Raw genomic sequence first — 19,057 nt, 5'->3', positions numbered from 1 at the left:
TTCTGCACTCCATTTGCCAGCAAATTTGGATAACGCAACAGTGGCCACAGGATTGGAAAAGGTCAGTATACATTCCAATCCCAAAGAAGGGCAATGCCAAGGAATGTTCAAACTATCGCACAATTGCACTCATATCACACGCTAGCAAGGTCATGCTCAAGATCCTACAAGCTAGGCTTCAACAGTACGTGGATAGAGAACTACCAGAAGTACAAGCTGGGTTTCGAAGAGGTAGAGGAACTAGAGATCAAATTGCCAACATTCGCTGGATTATGGAGAAAGCAAGAGAGTGCCAGAAAAACATCTACTTCTGCTTCATTGACTATGCTAAAGCCTTTGACTGTGTGGATCACAACAAACTATGGCAGGTCCTTAAAGAGATGGGAGTACCAGACCACCTCACATGTCTCTTGAGAAACCTGTATAAGGGCCAAGAAGCGACAGTTAGAACCGGATATGGAACAACTGATTGGTTTAGCATAGGAAAAGGAGTACGACAAGGATGTATACTGTCACCTTGCTTATTTAATATATATGCAGAGTACATCATGCGAAATGCTGGCCTGGATGAATCACAAGCGGGAATTAAGATTGCTGGGGAAAAGATCAACAACCTCAGATATGCAGACGATACCACTCTAATGGCAGAAAGTGAAGAGGACCTAAAGAGCCTCTTACTCAGGGTAAAAGAGGAGAGTGCAAATGTGGGCTTGAAGCTCAACATCAAAAAAACTAAGATCATGGCATCCGGCCCCATCACTCCTTGGCATTTGCCAAGGGAAGGGGAAGTCATGGAAGTAGTGACAGACTTCACGTTCCTGGGATCCCAGATCACCGCAGACAGTGACAGTAGCCATGAAATTAAAAGACGCCTGCTCCTTGGGAGGAAAGCGATGGCGAACCTAAACAGCATGATAAAAAGTAGAGACATCACCCTGCCAACAAAAGTCCGCATGGTCAAAGCAATGGTATTCCCAGTAGTCATATATGGCTGCGAGAGTTGGACTATAAGGAAGGCCAAGCGCCGAAGAATAGATTTTTTTGAACTATGGTGCTGGAGAAGACTCTTGAGAGTCCCTTGGACTGCAAGAAGATCAAATCAGTCAATCCTAAAAGAAATCAACCCTGACTGTTCCCTGGAAGGCCAGATAATGAAACTGAAGCTCAAATACTTTGGCCACCAAATGAGAAGGGAGCACTCACTGGAGAAGACCCTGATGCTGGGAAAGATTGAAGGTCAAAGAAGACGGGGACAGCAAAGGATGAGATGGTTAGACAGTGTCATAGATGCAACAAACATGAAACTGAGCAAACTTCAGAGGATGGCGGAAGACAGGAAGGCCTGGCGTGATCTGGTCCATGGGGTCGCAAAGAGTCGGACTCGACTGTGCGACTGAACAACAACAAAACAAATTATGTATGTCTGTAGCTGCCTTTTAAATCCCAATTGACTTTCTTATGACAGTAGTAGTGGAGAAGCACTAGCGGCCTTTCAGTTGTTCATACCTTAGCAGATATGATTTCAGAAAGGTCTATGTGTCTGAGTCATCTATTCAGTTATCTCTAAAACCGACTCAGGATCCGTCTTTATTACATTGCTCGCCTCACGGGTCAGTTCAGTAGCCTGTTCCCATGGGAACCCTTTAGCAAGAAGCCTGGGGGGACCTGAAACAGTCGCCGCACACTGATGATCTCACTTAGTTCTAATGACATCGAAAAGAAAGCCAATCGCTTCCGTGTTAGTCGTACTTTGTGATTGCCTGTGCGAAGGTAAACTTTTTTTCCCTTTGGAAGTATTCCTTAGACAGAACATAATCCTTTCCCCCGAGTAGTATCTCCGTTTCTGATTATCATTAAACCTTCCTATTCCCCATGCGACATTTACATCAAATGAGCCCAGACAGGCGCTTGTAAAGGCTACCCGTATATGGGACCTTTCGCTACATCGTCGCCTGTCCTTCTATCCATTGGAGATAGGGCCTCTGTGCTGCAGACGGAACCCCCCCCCCTCTTTTCGCGCGCACCGCGTATCGTGTGCTTTTATTGGCTGTGGAGAGGCTGGAGGGGGGGCTTCGGCCCTGCCCTGCTCTCCTTCGAGGCCGGTTTCTGCTTTATGTGGGAAGCGGGAAGCCGGGGGCGGATGACTCTGCCTTCCATTCACAGGTGCTTTGAAGTGAGTGGCTGGAGGTGGCTCTCTGGACGGGAGGGGAGCCCCAAGCGCCCCCTTCTCCCCCGGTCCGCCCAGAAGCATCTGGCCTTGGTTCAAGCCGGTGGCAGGCGAGGGAATCTTTTGCTTTGCTTGGTCAGCGTGGCGGCTCCAGGACTCTTAAGAAACAGCTCCCTCCCCCCGCCAGAGTGCCCAAGAGCATCTCTCCACGTGTAGACTGCCGCATATACATTTCAGAAACACAACGGGGGAGAGGGATCACCTGAGAGCTTATGCTCCTTTAACTGGCTGAATGTTCACAGTATACAGCAGCCCCTCCCGACGACGGCCATGCTGGTGGGACCATGGCTTTGGTAGAGCATCTGCATGCAGAAGGTGCCTGGTTGAGTCCCCCGGGCATTCTCAGTTAAAAGGATCGAGTAAATAAGTGATGTGAAATGCCTCTGCTGCCATTCTCGAAAGCCACTGTCAGTCTAAATAGATAATAGTGTCCTGGAAGAACCAATGGATTCAGTATATGACAGCTTCATTTTTTCATGGGAAAAGTGGTTCCTGTGCTGAATGTTATGCTTAGGTGTTAAAAGTACATAAGTATTGTGCCTAATTGTAAGTGGACATTGTATCATTGTCCACTTGTGTATTCAGTTCTAGGTGTCTTTAAATCTACCTATTGCCTACCAGAGAATGAACTAAAGTAAGATCCATACAGTGCTTTCTGTGCACTTGCTAGTAAACAAAGCATTGCAAAATGGTCTCATTTGGAGGGCAACCCAATTTCTTTACTTACTTGCAGTGTCCCCTCTAAACTGAGTTAGTGTGAGCTAGCTCACAGTTTTTTAGTCTCTGGCTCCAGAACAAACGTAATTTATGCAGTAGCCAAATTGCTTGCTCACAACTTTAATTCCAGTAGCTCACAAAGTAGAATTTTTGCTCACAAGACTCCACAGCTTAGGGGGAGCATTGCTTACTTGTACCCTGCCTTTCACTCCATGGAGACCCAGATCAGCTTACATCATTCTCCTCTCCTCCATTTTATCCTCACAAAAACCCTGTGAGGAAGATTTAGCTGTAGGATTAGCCCATGGTCACCCAGTGAGCTTCTACGAGAGTGGGGATTCAAGCCTGGGTCTCCCATAGTGCAACACTCTAACCACAACACTATCCATAGTTGTTTCATGCTGTGCTTATTGAAATAAGGGAAGTAACTGTTACAGTGCAATTCTGTGCATACTTATTTGAGAGTAAGCTACTCTTAATACAGCGGAACATATCTCTGAGTAAACTTGCTGCTCTGGGTAAGTGGACTTGCATCCTTGTAAGCCTACTGACTTCAATGGATTGTTAGACTTACAACAACCCTGGTGCTAAAAGATAGGTGACAGTGACTGACTGTCATGGGACAATGTTTAAATCTCAACCTCCTATGGGCCATTCCAAAATAAATGTTATCAGCCACTATACTATCATAGTCTTTATGTGAATATGATGGATAGGACCTTTTTCTTCAAGTAAAGACAAGAGTTCCCTGGCAATACAGGGGCATATTTCTTTAATACTTTTAAAATGCAGTGTTCTTCCAGCTGGGGGCTAGAGGACACTTGTATATGTATGTGGATGGAAATAATTTTGTGTCCCTTATTGGTAAGGCCACTGCACAGGGTCCCCCAAAGCATGTGTCATGATTCCATAGTGATTCCTGAAATGAAGGTGGTGTGATTACAAGTTCCTGACTTGTAAAGGTCCAGTCACCTCAGATGGACTGAAATGTTCTAGGATGAGGGTCTGTAGTGAGCAGGGAAGAAATGCTAACCAGGTGTGTGGAGAAGCTGGATAGTTAGAGAAAAAAATGACACAGAGTAGCTAACAGTTGTACTGTCTAGTGAGTTTGAAGGGGGTGCTTGTTTTCTTAAAGTTTGAGAAGTGCTGATTTAACACGGTAGTGTGTAAAGCTTTAGAAGAATATATAAATGCAATGCACCTTACAATGTTTACAATCTGCATTAGATGAGGAAGGAGTGGATGGTGTGGCCAGGTAGACTTATAACAGTATGATGAAGTAAGGAAGTAGCTTTAGAAGTGAACATAGAGGTGACTGTTGTGATTTAGGTGATTTCTTGAATGAAAAAACTGGGTTTTGAAAAGTTCTTTGAAGAGGAAGAATGAGTAACAAACAACGAAAGGCAAATGACAAAGGGAGCTGATGGGTGTGTAGAAATCAAGCAGAGGAATTAAGAGGGGATGACCTGAAGCATGCTCCTCTGCTTTAGTAAGCAATTTGGTAGACAGGCACCTCTAGCATGATTCTCTAATGTATGGCGGTTAGAGAAAGGATGCCTTTGGTGTTTTAGACAAATAGAATATTGTAGGAGACGTACTTCATAAAACCCCTCGTTTTGTGCAGTATAAAATGTGAAAAATCATATGAGGTTGGTATGCACAGGTTAGGCTTTGTAAAAGGCTTTTCATTAAAGCAAGAACTTCTTTCAAGAATGGAAACAGATGTGGTGAGAGTCTTCAGTTGTGTCAGATAACCCTAACCTAGATTTGTTTTCCCCTCCTCTCACTTCTTCAGCTTAATCAGGAAAATGAACTGCTGCATAAGAAGCTGAGGCACGTACGCCTAAAAAACAAGCAGTTGGAACATGACTTGACACAGACGCAAGAGCAGCTGCGCGCCCAAAATAAGTTCCTGCCTGTTTGTGTGGCAAAAAGAAAGTAAGAAATGGAGATTGGCAGTGACTCGGCTGTCTAAATTTCCAGCCAGGGCTCTCACTCTGGCTGTCGTTCTGAGTGCCATGGGGTCAACAGCCTCATTAGCATCCCATCTAAGCAGCCACTGGATCCAAGCTGACTTAGCATTACTGACAAATTGATGTATTTAAGCTTAAACCAAGAGCCAATTTGCACTCTTTTTTTTGGGGGGGGGGGGGGAAGAAAGGAAGCATGAGTTCATTGTTTCACTGAGTCTTGATTTGTGGATGTTTAACACTTGTACAGATTGTTAACTCCTTATGTCTTGGAGAATTTAGATGAGTATATGGGATCAGAACATACAGCAATTTGTAATCTGGACATGTTTCAGTTTTTGTGAGATTTATATTTAGCATTTCATAATCAGGTGTGAAGTAGGCTTATCTTAAAGCCATAATGATTTCTGTAAATGAATCTTTATAGCTAATCACAGGACTGCCGCAAGAAAAACCGGGCTACAAAATGTTATGGGCCCTGTTCAACTTGGGGCCCATGGAACTCTGCAAAATAGTGATGTCATATTGTATAGTAGCAATATTGCTGTTCTAATTAAGGTTTCTCTCAGAACAGAACTACAAAAATACCAAGTTTAGATAATAAAGTAGTGAATGGAATTGTATTTTGATGAACCTTTAACAGTGTAACTCCAGTTGCAAATGTTAAGATTAAAAGGTTCAGTAAACAAATGTATAGCTTTTGTTGAAAGAATTACATTATTAAGTCACTGTGTTTATTTGATTTAGTGTGCAAGTTCAAACAGAAATTCATGTATGGAGTAAAAGTGATAGAGTTCGTTCCAGGCTACATGAAGTAGCAAAGGAAAATGCCAAGTAAGCTTTTTCAAGGACAATATGTTTGTTACTTATTTGAAAGTCAATCTGTATTCAGTGAGCTATACTCTTATATATGCAAGAACACAATGATAGTCTAACAGTGCAATCCTAAGCAAAGTTGCATCTGTATTGTCAGATGTTAAAGCTCCCCATTTTTCTAATGTGGTGCTACTTCTTGACAGAGGTACTTCTTTGTGTAGCTCTTGCTGCTGCTGCTGCTGGAGAGGCATTCACAGTCACAACAGAGCACCCACATCCACACAGCACTTTTAATCACAGTTTTCTTGTGTCATAAGATTTTTTGAAATGAGGAATTGCTAGATCTCTATAGCTTTACAATGTTATAACAATTTATTGCCATGATCTACTCATTCCCAGCTTTCACATTAAAAAATTAAGTCTAGCCTTTTCATTGTGGAGTGATAAGGAGGAATGTGCAGCCCGAACCTTTATAGTTCTGCAGTGAAAAGGGTGAAAGAGTTCCTGGGAAAGAGGAGATTGTGGCAGTACATCAACAGTATAACACTAAAGAGATCTAGCAATTGCTGATTTTTTAAAAAAAAGCCATGTGGTTTTGGTTGGAATGGCTGCATGTGCTGGTGCAAGGAAAGTTGTGTCAATACAGGTAGGGCCTTAAAAATGCACACTTTCCTTTCCACACAGCATCCGAAGGTGCTTTGGCTGTGATGATCTTTTTAAAAAGACCATACCGAACTATATTTGGGAAAGATTGCAGCAAAGCAAAACACAGATTGCAGCAAAACACAGAGACAAGATGAAAACAGGACAATGACTTGTGGGTGCTCCCAAAAACCATACTTCTGTAAGGAAGCCAAGGCAGAGTAAAATGTCCTGGTGGAAACGGCCTAAATCTCTTCTGAGATTTTCTCCTTTTGATGCTGGTCTTCCCTAGTTTATCTCTGTGTACAGCAAATTGTTTATGGCTTTTTCTTACTCTAGTAAAGCAGAGGTACAGTCTTGCATTCAGTATGTAGGCCATTCTACAAGTGTGAGTCCCCAGGTTCCTGTGTCAAGACTGTCTGCTTGGGGCTTCAGTGGAGGAGTTTGAGGTCCCTCTACTCCTGCAGCCCTTGTTAAAGTAAAGTTAAAGGTTCCCTTGCTCGAAAGCCAGTCGAGTCCAACTCTAGGGTTGCGGTGCTCATCTCCGTTTCGAAGCCGAAGAGCCAGCGCTGTCCGAAGACGTTTCCGTGGTCGTGTGGCCGGCATGACTAAACACCAAGGTGCACGGAACGCTGTTACCTTCCCACCAAAGTGGTACCTATTTATCTACTTGCAATTTCTTGCTTTCAAACTGCTAGGTTGGCGGGAGCTGGAACTAGAGACGGGAGCTCACTCCGTCATGCGGCAATTCGGGTCTCGAACTGCTGAACTACTGACCTTCGACAGAAGAGAAAAAGGGGGGTGCAGCAGTATAACTGAGGTACAATAAACACAAATACTGCAAACAGTGCGTACAGATAACCAAAATTGTAAGAATCAGTTGACTCTTGTAGGTGACTTCAAACAGTTTTAATCTTTCTGTTTTCCAACAAAAGACGCCATCAATTCTGCATCCTTACATACGGTCCGTATGTAGAAGTAATATAGTCAAGAGCTCTTGAAGTTTCGTGGAATTGGAGAAATTCCGGTATCAGATATTGTAAGGATGCAGAATTGAACCGTTGCTTTGAGAAAGAGCATATCGAAATGAGCGGTAAAACTCCGGGGAAGTTCATCTGTGTCTCCGTTGTCTTGACGTCGCCTTAGAACATTGATGGCGTCTTTTGTTGGAAAACAGAAAGATTAAAACTGTTTGAAGTCACCTACAAGAGTCAACTGATTCTTACAATTTTGGTTATCTGTACGCAGTATTTGTGTTTATTGAACTACTGACCTTCCACAGCCTGCAGTTCAGTGTCTTAACTACTTGAGCCACCGCAGCTCCTGCAGCCCTTGTTACGTCTGCAGAATTAGGCATGGTGACCTGTTCTGTCTGTCTTCCTCCTGTTTCTCTGTCTTGACTGTCCTTTTTTCTCTGTCTCCTGCAGGAGCAGGCGCCAACCAATTAACAGGGTTGCTGCCTCTGTGTATATACCTGTCAAGGCTGTAATCCTGTCATCTCCATAATCTCTGAGCTCAACTTCACCTGAAAACGCGGCCAGTGCTGGCATGTCAAGGGCAGTTTGGGGCCTGCTGCTGCCTCTTGTTGAGGCTCCTCTGGGTCTTCCTGTTATTCTACTACATTTGTCCTCCCAAGCCACTCCCTCTGTCCCTGCATGAGTCTTATCATACACATCCTCTATTTCACTTTTTTCTTTATAAAAAAAAGGAACCCAAACAACAACTTTTAAAGGTCGTCAATCAAAACCTCGCCCATGCACTTTCAGTGGGGTTTGCATAGGTGGTTTCGTTTTATGTATGTTTGTGTGTGTGTGCTTGAAATGTCTGTGATTTCCTCTTATTTTTGCATATTTTGTTTTCCAGATTGCGTCAGATGTACAATAATCTGCAGAGAAGGCATAATAACGAAATGAAGATACATCAAGAACAAAAGGAAACAGTTTCACTGCTTTCCGTAAGATTTATGTCACCCCCTTCAAGGATACATAAAGATTGTTAGGGAGCTCTGCTCCCTTCATAGATGGAAGAAGTCCTCTTGGAGGTCAGCTGGCCAGGTTCCAAAGAAGTCTTTTTCCTCTGGTCCTGGTAACTCTTCTTCCCCCAACTCGTACTAGGCTTTGACTCATTTGAGAAGTTTACGGCATCCTGGACTCAGGAGGCAGGGATTAGGAGATGCTTGCCTCATGGTCTGTACCTTAACCTCCCCCCCCCCACTGCAATTGAAGAAGAGAAGAAGAAGAGATTGGATTTATACCCCGCCCTTCACTACCCGAAGGAGTCTCAGAGCGGCTTACAAACTCCTTTCCCTTCCCCTCCCCACAACAGACACCCTGTGAGGTAGGTGGGGCTGAGAGAGCTCTGACAGAGACTGCTCTTTTTCAAGAACAGCTCTTATCAGAGCTATGGCTTGCCCAAGGCCATCCAGCCAAGTGAAAGTGGAGGAGTGGCCAGGGCCCCCCTTCCCTTTCTTTTTCCTGTGTCGTCATGTGTCCTCAGCTTTCTGTGGCTGCTGGAGGTCAGTGAGCGTACTTAGTCCTTGATGAGCTAATTTCTTTCTTATTTTACAAGCAAAAAACAAAATCAGCATGTTTCAGGAGTTCTCGAGTTTGCAGCAACTTATATCTATATTGTGTACTCCTGACAGAAATGGGACCATCAAGTGTGATGCTTAGCATGTAGCTGCTTATGTTGGCATAGCTACAGCAACACCTTACGCAAGGCAAGGCATAATCACTCTCCTTCTTTCTCACTTTGGGGCCAGGAAGCTCACAAGGAGAGTCAAGGAAGCTAGATTCAAATACCTTCTCCATCTAGATTCTGATAGTGAGACCACTAACTTCTGGAATGTATAAACATCCTCTAAGGCAAAAGTCATGTACAGAGTTATTGGTACCAGAAGGCCATAGGACTTGGCAGAGTCCTGAAGCCTCCTGGGAAACAGAGCCAAAGATTCAACTGTAGAGGCTAATGCCAATGAAAACTAAAGTATCATAAGTTTCACAGAGGACTGAGGCTCAACCCAGGCCCTAATTCCGTGACAGTAGGCTTAAAAGTCTCAATATACAGAGAGCTAGGGGGCAAGGAAGTTATCAAGTCAGCCCTACAAGGGAGATGATAGATCAAGATAGATCAAGACATCCTTCTGGCACTCCCACTCCCTGCTTCCCCATGAGGCAGTGGCATCTTAAGGTTAATTACTGTGTCTTTTATTGTTTTTAAACTGTTTTAACTATGGATTATGAATTTATTATGTTGTGCAGCAGTTTGAAAGCAAGAAATTGCAAGTAGATAAATAGGTACTGCTTCGATGGGAAGGTAACAGTGTTCCGTGCACCTTGGTGTTTAATCATGCCAGTCACATGACCACAGAAATGTCTTCAGACAGCGCTGGCTCTTGGGCTTGGATTCAACTGGCTTTTGAGCAAGGGAAACCTTTACCTTAACCTTTTACACCGCCTTGAGCCCTGCCTTGGCGGGGGAGGGTGGTTTGAAATCTAAATAAATAAATAAATAAGATGGGTAGCTGTGTTAGTCTGCCTGTAGCAGTAGAAAAGAATAAGACTCCAGTAGCACCTTAAAGACTGACAAAACTTGTGGTAGGGTATGAGCTTTCATGAGTCATAGAATCAGAGTTGGAAGGGGCTATACAGACCATCTAGTCCAACCCCCTACCCAATGCAGAAGAAGTGAGAAGGGAGATGATAGTTACTCTCTATTTGTCCTTGGGAAGGGTAGGGTTGAAATAGAATTAACAATAGCAAAAGCAACTGTTTACAGAAGCAGACTTCTCCAAACAGATCCTCTTTTGGATCTGTTCCATGAATGCTTAAGATCCTGTATGGGGAAAAAGATCCTGCATCTGTGGCTATGCATGCAGTGCCATTGCTGGATTGGGGCTGAACGTATTCCTGCATTCCTTCTGGACAGTTTATTGGCATTGCCCTGTCTGTCACCAGCTTTGCAATGTAAACCCAGCCTGCCCCAAAGTGTTTAACTCTGGATTTATTCTATATTTACTTTTGCAGTAGGTCATGGGATTGGTGTTTTGAGAAAAAAATACAAGCTGGGTATCATGAAATACATGACATGTAGAAAGGTTGGGTTGTTTTTTTAAAATCCTTTTCTCTATCTGAGCTTTGCATATTTTGATCTAGAGGGGATTCTCTTCTTTTGTTTTTTTGTTGCCTACCACTAATACAGATAAAGACTTCACCCGGAATTAATTCACCAAGTATATTTCTATGTATGCTTGAGGTGGTATGCATTTTCTCATGTATTAAATATGTCCTATTGTTTTACCACAGGTTAAAATTAATGAGCTAGAACAACAACTTCAGTTGGCAAGCCAAAAGAGAAAGGAGTTAGAAAGCAAAAAGGGTACACAAGGGGGCAAAACTGCTCCAGGTACTGCAGCACGGAGAAAGACATTATCTCACAAATGTGTGTGCAAAAAGAAGGGGGGCTGTTCCTGCAGATATTTAGGTAAGAATATGGGATCCCCTGATGCTTTTTGTTGTTGGGTTGTTGTAGATGCCTTGTCTGTCTGTAAATAGACTTGCAAAGCACCATAACTCTGGAAATAGGGGGTTGCTCTGAGTTCCAGAATGGAATGGAATTTTCCTTATGGGGCCTTTATCTTTGTGACTTGAAAGAGACTGTACCCTGAATCTGTGATTCTTACATTAGCTTGAGGTTACCAGACATAGAACAAAAAAAGCCTCTGGAATTAAGACTTGATATAGATGTTTAGACCCACCCTGGACGAAGAAGAGGGAGCTGTTCTTCTTCTTCTTCTTTTAAAAATTTACTAAACCAGACCATGTGGCAAGTTCCAAACAAATGTCCTCATGTCTCTTGTATGCTTTTCTTCTGGACTAACCCTAAGTCCAAGAACTGTTTTTATGGGCATCAGAATTACATCTTGTAAATTTTCCTTTATGTTGATTCATAGGGAAAAATCCAAAAACAAGAGCAATTTAAAACCTTTTTATTGGAACATCCAAAATCCAACAAAAAAGTCCAGTATAGCAATCCTGGGCATGCAGTTATAACTCTATAATACACAGGAGGAGTCACTTAGAAGAACCATTGCATCTCTCCCAAACCATCACCCCTGCAGATACAAAGAAGTGCTTTCTACCACACTGAATGCATACTCCCTTCCACGCTTGATCTTGCGCTTTGGATTCTATTCCAAACTTCCAATTTGTTCCAATCTTTTCCTTTGTTCAAGAGGAGACATAAAAATTCCAGAAGTGTTGAATTAATAGATTTTGAAATTTAGTACCACCACCACCACTACTACTTAATTTAACAGCATAAAATACATAATTTGTAACTTGGAATAAAAAATAGTACTATTTAGTATATTTATGGTATTTAGAAGTATAAATGTCTTTATTTTGTACATGCAAAATTGTGAATATATCTAATACATGAGAGAGAGACTGCTGCAAACTACTGTATCCTGTGTAAACTTAGCAAGACAAAAGAGAAATTGAAAACAAAATACAACTTTTGTTGTAAGCAAAATAGAGTTTGTTATTTGAGAAACTCATACAGTCACAATTATAGAACTAGCATCATATTTGGATATCAAGTCTAACATTGAAGACACTTAACTGTTTTATCATATTATAGCAGGTTAATTGTGGATAAAATTGTTGTTGTTGTTCAGTCGCACAGAGAACATCTGTGGGCATTTGTCTATATACACAGGAAATATAATTATCGAATGCTGTTAGGTTTGTGCTGCATCAAAATCTTCATACGACACATTCTGAATGAGTTACATGTCTCAGAAAGCATTTCATTAATTCTAAAGATTGGTATTTTGTAGGTGCTTTTTCAGAGCTTCCCAACATTTCCGGTTTTTCTTTTGGGAACATTTCTTTAAAAGCCCCAGGGCAGTGTTGTTTTTGTAATTTCCCTTTTTTTTTTTTAAAGCCTTCACATTTACTTCATTTGTACCTTGCCTCTCTCCCCAATGGGGACCCAAAGTGGCTGACATCGTTCTCCTCTCCATTTTATCCTCACAACAACCCTGTGTGATAGGTTAGGCTGAGAGAGTATCATTGACCCAGTGGGCTTCCATGGCACCAGTGGAGACTGAAACCCGAGTCTCCCAGATACCAGTTCCACACTCTTGTTCACTATCCTACACTGGCTCTCAGTGCTGACCTTCCAGACTTCTCCTCTGGTTGCTCCTTTCCCCTTGTGCTGCTGTCCTGTGCTTTGTCTCTCCCTCGTCAACCTTTGCAGTGGCTCTTTCTCTCCCTCCCCTGGCTGTTTTCCAGCAGCAGACTGGCTTCAGTGAACAGATTCTGGGGTAGACATGGATTCCTGTACTGCCTCTGTTCTTCCGAAGGAAAACGTTGTTTGGTTTAATTGGCTGGGTACTGTCTGAATAGCTACTCATATTTATTTTTATTCAATTTCTTAGCATGTGTACACTTATATGTGACTGAGTAGGAGGCATAAGTGGAGAACTGTACATGGCACTGTATTCCACTGGCAACTTGATACTATAAATTGCCTTTAGCTACTGCAGATGGAGGTTCGCACTGTGGCGGCTAAAGCCAACCTTCTGTGCTTCACAAGTGGACCAGAGCTGTACATCTCAGCTCCACTTGCCACATAACACTGTCTCCTTCCCACTTCCCTGATGTACTTTGTACCCCTGTGTAACGATTCCATGTTTTACTGTGTGTGTGTGTTTAAAAAGTTTGGTTGGCATAGCTGTGTGAGGAATCTAGAGTGCTGGACAAGCAAGGGATATGATTGGTGAGTGACAGAGAGGGGGAGGGGTTTTGGAATGGATGCTGTGTGGATGATTGGAATGTCTATCTGGTGTGTCTGTTAGGTATGACAGTTGAGAAAAACAGTTATAAGAAGAAGCTTCCCTGTATGGGTTGTTTAGTTCTGTGTTGAAACAGTCAGTCAGCAGAGTGTGCTGTGTAAAAGCAGTTGATATGAGTTTTGTCCTGAGGTCTCTGTGTGAGAAGTTCCTGTGTGAAATATAAGAGTAAAAGTCTCTGTGTTAAGCAGACGGTTAAGTTCTGTGTTATAAGAGTTACAATTGAAAGCTGAGAGTCTAAGAAGAGTACAGTGAAAAGTGTTACAAGGTTGCTTTAACCTCCCTGTCAGTAAAGGAGAAGCTTGTGAGAGACACCAAGCATTTGTTCAAATCCTTCCCAGTACTGTTTACATTGTTTACCCTCGTATTTATGTTTTCTTTAAATAAATCCTATTTACTTCAAGTTTACCAGCTAAGTAAAGAATCCTTCCTCAGACCACATAGTTCCTCGAAAGGCCTAGACCCCGTGCTACAATACCAAGCCCAGAAGCAAAGAGAAGAATTGGAATTTATTAAAAATTCCTGGTGGCAGCCAGAATACCCAAAGAAAAATAAACCATAAGAACTTTTAAAGTAAAACTAGACCTTCCCAGATAAGAGGTCGTCACACCCTGTAATCCATGTGCTGCGTGTGATCTGTATTTGCAGCTCAAGGTTTTCCATGGCTTTTATATGGCCCTTTCCTACAGCTGTAATTTCCTACCAGTGTAGCAGTCTTCACAGCTGATCCTATGAGGTGCTTTTTTCAGCAGAATCAGGTCATGAGGAGCCAACAAAACTGTACGTGGCTAAACAGCATCTGTGCAGGTTTCCAGCTAGGAGGGCTTCATACTAGCAAGGCTTTCTCTGGAGAGAATTTTATAAGAAAAAAGCAACTTCAATCTTGCCTTTAAATATAATGTGAAAATTATGTTGTATCATGATTATGCTTTTTAGTGAGCTCTTGATTTTGAAGATATATTTAAATTGCAGACCAGTTGCTTTTGGAGATCCAGCAACTGAAGAAGGAAAATGAAAAGCTATCTAGAGAGAGAAGAATGCTGAGAAATGAACTTGCTGCATTAGACAAGGTAACTTGTTTGCAAGTTAAGGCCATGACTTAGGTGTGTCAGCTACATATGACTAATTCTGCTATGATAATTAGATTCTCTTGTATATCCAGAGCCTTGGTTTGAACCTGTACTTTCCAAGTATCTGTGGTGTGTGAGGACTAAAATAGTTCCTCTCTGGTGGTGGTGGTGAGATTATTTAGTTATGTCCCCCCTCCTCAAAAGGTGCTCAGAACTGGGCGTGCTGGCAATCTGCTGGAGAGGGTTCTGCATGCACAGCAAGTCCATGTATATACCTTTCTGTTGCATTCACAACGGGCAACCTGTGATGACCTCTTTATGGAACTGTCAGTCAAGGACTCTTTGCTGGAAGTGTTCATCTTTTAGGTTTAAGGCTTTTGTGCTGGTGGAAAGGAAGGAGGGGGACCCCCTTTGACCACCAAAAAGGCTATGTTAGGGATCACGGGACAAAAAGCGTGTGGGACAGGGCCTGTAGCAAGGACAGGAATTAGATGAGAATGACTGAAAAAGCTGGCTGGATCCAACTCAGTGTCTCTCTCTCTCCCCCCCCCCCTTATGAATACCTTTGTCATTAGAATGTACGTGAAGATGTTCCACATTCAGTGGATTTAATTTGGAAACACAGCAAATGTTCCTTTGACCGATATTTCTTTGTGTATATTCAGCTGAAATAGATAGCAACAAAGTATTTCCTGTAATTAAGTCTTCATTCCCTCAGAGGTACACTTGGCAGGGACAGAAGTCTTTTCAGTTTTACAAAGTCTATAAATAGGATTTGGTAGTGATGCTTTCCTGCGCTTTCAACTATGTATTGTACTAGATGAGAACTACCATAATTAAGAATGGGATAAGGATTATACCCTAAATTAGTTAGCAGTTAAGTACAGTAATATGGGAGCCAAATTAAACTTTATACAGTTTTACTTAGCAAATCTTTTGGTTTTTAGATCCCCCCCAATAATAAAAATAACATTGAGTGGTAACTTATAAAATCTTAGATGTTTTTATTGGGATGTAGTATTTAATTAAAAGATATGTACTGGCATTCTTTTCAGGATTTTTTTGATGAAATAGAAGATTTAAAATATGCTCTTCAAGAATCATTACACCTGAATGATCAGTATGAGAAGTGCTTGAACCAACTAAGTTCAACATATGGAATTACTTTTGCATCGATTTTGCCAAGTGGTAATCACCACAGAGGTTTACAGAAATGAAACACTCATACATGATTACTGATAGCATTTAATATCTAGTACGATTCAGAGTAAAGGTCTGTATTTGTAATAAAATCATGATTTAATCCATTTTTATTGTTTTGCATAATTTATGCAGTACTTCTCTGCCCCTATCATCTCTATTTTTAATTGTATCCTGTAACTTGTATTCCTGTCAGTGGCTGTTTCAGTTGAATACCTGCAGTGGAACGTTAAAAAAAATATAGTACTCTTTATTGACAGCCTGAATTAACACTTTGGTCCTGCATCCTTTTATTCGTAACTAAGGCTGCAGTCCTTAGCATGCTTACGTGGGAGAATGGTGGGATTAAATTGTAAGTAAACCTCTATGATTTCTCTGTAAAACTTCTAGTGAAATTTATTTTCAGTCAAGGAGCTGTGGTGGCTCAAGTGGTTAAGACGCTGAACTGCAGGCTGTGGAAGGTCGGTAGTTCAACAGTTCGAGACCCGAGTTGCCGCATGATGGAGTGAGCTCCTGTCTCTGGCCCCAGCTCCTGCCAACCTAGCAGTTCGAAAGCAAGAAATTGCAAGTAGATAAATAGGTACCACTTTGGTGGGAAGGTAACAGCGTTCCGTGCACCTCGGCATCTAGTCATGCCGGCCACATGACCACGGAAACGTCTTTGGACAGCGCTGGCTCTTCGGCTTTGAAACGGAGATGAGCACCGCAACCCTAGAGTCGGACTCGACTGGCTTTTGAGCAAGGGAACCTTTACCTTTACAAGGGGTTTAAGACTGTAACTTCTGGTGGGAACTTTCTAAGGTTCTCATATAACAATAAGATTTAGAAAGTACACTGAAATTGCAAGGGGGTATGCAACCATTTTTAATTTTGTGAAAGCTGCATTAAAATGTTAGGTGTTAGCTATCACAGAAGTTCTTGCAACATAAGCATTTGTATTCTCAATTTTCTCAATTTTACAGCAGAGGAACCGTAATATTGAAATGTAGCTGGACCTTACAGCAAGTTGAGATTTCCATCAGACCCAAGTGGCTAAGACTGGCCAAACAGGGTTTGCATCTGAAGGAACTGTGCCTTGTACCTCACATTATCAAGATACTACATTTAACAGCAACCAGCTTTTGAAGTGCCTCCCATTTATCCGACAAACACTTGATGTTAATACTGACCAACATCTGTGATACTACTTCAGTCAGCCCATAGTGGCTGAGACTAGTTTTACTCAAACAGCAGTCCCCAGACTGCATGTGAAACTGTCACACGGAGAATTTGCCACGTGAAAGGCATGAATGCTGGGCGGATTTTCGGGGCGCGATCACACCGCAACATCTTGGAAGCGTAGTGCACCCATGGCCAACCCGTGGCGTGTTGCCAAAGATGCGCAGTTAAAAAGTACCTGCAAAGATCTACTAGCAAATGGTTTGCCACAGGCTGCAGACAGACTTGTTTGGTGTGATCGCGCCAGTGTGCACCTATTCCCTCTGGCCGTCCTCTTTGCAGCACACGCCAAAGGATGCAACCCCGGTGCGCCGCTGTCACGTCTGATCGCATAATGGCGGATCAGAATGCGACGGTGCAAATAGCCACACCTCCCCCCCACGTTTTCTGGCATGTGTGGCCGGGGCCTAAGGTAGGCAACATATAGACCCAGCCACAGTTAAGCACTGTTACATCTCTTCTGGCTTCAACAGAAGACTAGGATTGCAATCTTATGACATGTTGCACTCTTAAACCCAATGGAAATCAAGACTGGAGTCACTTGTATAGGGTTGCAATGTTAAGCATGTGGCTTAAATGTTTTTGTTGCTTAAAACATTTTTATTTTAATTCACAGCCAGCTGATGCCTCATTATGTAAATCAATGGAACTTAAACCTGTTTAAGTAAAATTCGGTTGATTATGCCCAATATAAAGTAGCACCCTGTTGTACGTTTGGAATCTGTAACAGACACAAAATAGACGGGAAAGGCTCTAAGTACATGTGCTAGGTTAATAAAATATCACTCCGTCCCCAAAGCACCAGCTTCTGTTGGTCAATGACTGTTTTCTCCCTGACAGCACTTCATCCAGCCTTCCGGTTTGCTATGCAGTACCACCATTAATATTTGCAACCCTGAGCGTTTTCCGATGCCAAACGTGAAACAACTTGGAGCTCTCCCGCAGCAGTGGTGGAGTCAGCCCTATTGCATCATCCCCCTAGCTCTCCATGCATTGCCCATTGCAGTCGGGAGAGGAGCATCTCCCCCCCCATACTCCGAGAAAGACCACGGGGGGGGGGGGGTGGACTCAAGGGCCGCTTCCCCGGGCCAGTGAGAGGCGCACGAAGCAGAAGCCGCCTAGAATCCCGGAGCAGCCGATGGTCACCTCGTCGAGGCCGAGCCAGCGTCCAGGACAGGCTGCCCGAACTCTGAAGCGGAGGCACAGCAACCGGCCAGGGACACCTGTCAGCCACTGGCAGAGGCGTTTCCTGTTGTGGGGAGTCACTTGCGTGGCTCGCGTGCGCGACCTGGACGCAGGCCCGTAGCTAACAACATTTTGCTCAGGGGGCCCACCACCAATGTTCCCTCTAAGCTGTGGAGTTTTGTGAGCAAAATTTCTACTTTGTGAGCTACTGCCATTAAAGTTGTGAGAGAGCAATTTGGCTGCCGCATGAATTAGTTTGCTCTGGAGCCATCCTTCCTGAGCTAAGACAAAAAACCAGTGGGGGGAAATTTAACCTTCCAGGACATTCAGTTGCAGACCTAAAAGTGGCAATTCTCTTAGATAGGCATTTCAGAGGGAGATTAGAAAGAGAGATTACTGAATTGCAATTGATAAAGAAGCTCAAGACAATGCAAACTCTTGGACTGAACTGAGACCTAGGTTGTTTCTCTCATTAACAATGCCCGCTATTGTCATTTGGCATCTGAAATCATTTCACTCTCCACGATATAAGGAGAGATGGACTCACATTCCAGCTGTATATGAATAAGTGAGCAGTGATTCATGAAAGCTCATGCCCTGTCACAAATTTTGTTAGTCTTTTCTTTAAGGTGTTGTTGGACTCTTGCTCCCTTTCACTAATAAGAAATGCAAGCTGTACTGTCCTGGCCTCATCTGATAGCTGTGTTTGGGCTCTTGCCCATTATAGCAGCAAACAGAGGGTCACTAAAGGTTCAGACTTTGACTGCCAGGTGTGGGTGGGTAGCACTAGAGAAGATCAGCAAGAAACGTAAGCCTGATGTGCAATGTTAAGTGAGGCAATGGTCCTTTTTAAAGGAAGATAGAATCACTGAGATAAGCACCCCTTGTCATTGCCTGAGTGCTGACAGCTGACACACGAACTCTCAGGCACAGACTCTTTCTTACTCCCGCAGGAAGCACATGTTTTGGGTAGACAGATGTGTGCACTTTCTTATATAAGGGTTAAATTGCTTCTGTTCTTCAATACATTCTAAGAAAAATCATCTCCAAAAAAAGTTAACTTTGGGAATTAGAGAAAACTCATCATGTGTAAGTCAGTGGAAAGATGCAAAAGCCGCCATTCAGCATCCCCCTATTTTATTTAAAAAATAAACAA

General features: G+C 42.8%; 1 protein-coding gene across 1 annotated transcript; it reads left to right on the top strand.

Moving 5' to 3' along the window:
- The first annotated feature begins 1,986 nt into the window (after positions 1-1,986).
- On the top strand, positions 1,987-15,752 carry LOC107113105 (centrosomal protein of 290 kDa-like). The gene is made up of 7 exons (XM_015414373.1): positions 1,987-2,173; positions 4,740-4,882; positions 5,662-5,748; positions 8,236-8,326; positions 10,677-10,854; positions 14,201-14,298; positions 15,354-15,752. The coding sequence occupies exons 1-7, from the start codon at positions 2,114-2,116 to the stop codon at positions 15,513-15,515; spliced, it is 819 nt and encodes a 272-aa protein (XP_015269859.1). The 5' UTR covers positions 1,987-2,113; the 3' UTR covers positions 15,516-15,752.
- The last annotated feature ends 3,305 nt before the right edge of the window (positions 15,753-19,057 follow it).

The sequence above is a fragment of the Gekko japonicus genome, unplaced genomic scaffold (genome assembly GCF_001447785.1).
Source record: "Gekko japonicus isolate JY-2015 unplaced genomic scaffold, Gekko_japonicus_V1.1 scaffold157, whole genome shotgun sequence".
NCBI classification, from domain to species: Eukaryota; Metazoa; Chordata; class Lepidosauria; order Squamata; family Gekkonidae; genus Gekko; species Gekko japonicus.
The sequence above is the reverse complement of the archived record's forward strand: the minus strand, read 5'-3'. Positions and strand labels throughout refer to the sequence as shown.

What these genes read in the sequence shown, in the direction of transcription:
- LOC107113105 (XM_015414373.1), top strand. Translation starts at nt 2,114, where the DNA reads ATGTGGGAAGCGGGAAGCCGGGGGCGGATGACTCTGCCTTCCATTCAC. An exon ending in GTAGCAAAGGAAAATGCCAA is followed by an intron (nt 5,749 to 8,235) that starts GTAAGCTTTTTC and finishes TTTGTTTTCCAG; the next exon opens with ATTGCGTCAGATGTACAATA. An exon ending in AACTTGCTGCATTAGACAAG is followed by an intron (nt 14,299 to 15,353) that starts GTAACTTGTTTG and finishes CATTCTTTTCAG; the next exon opens with GATTTTTTTGATGAAATAGA.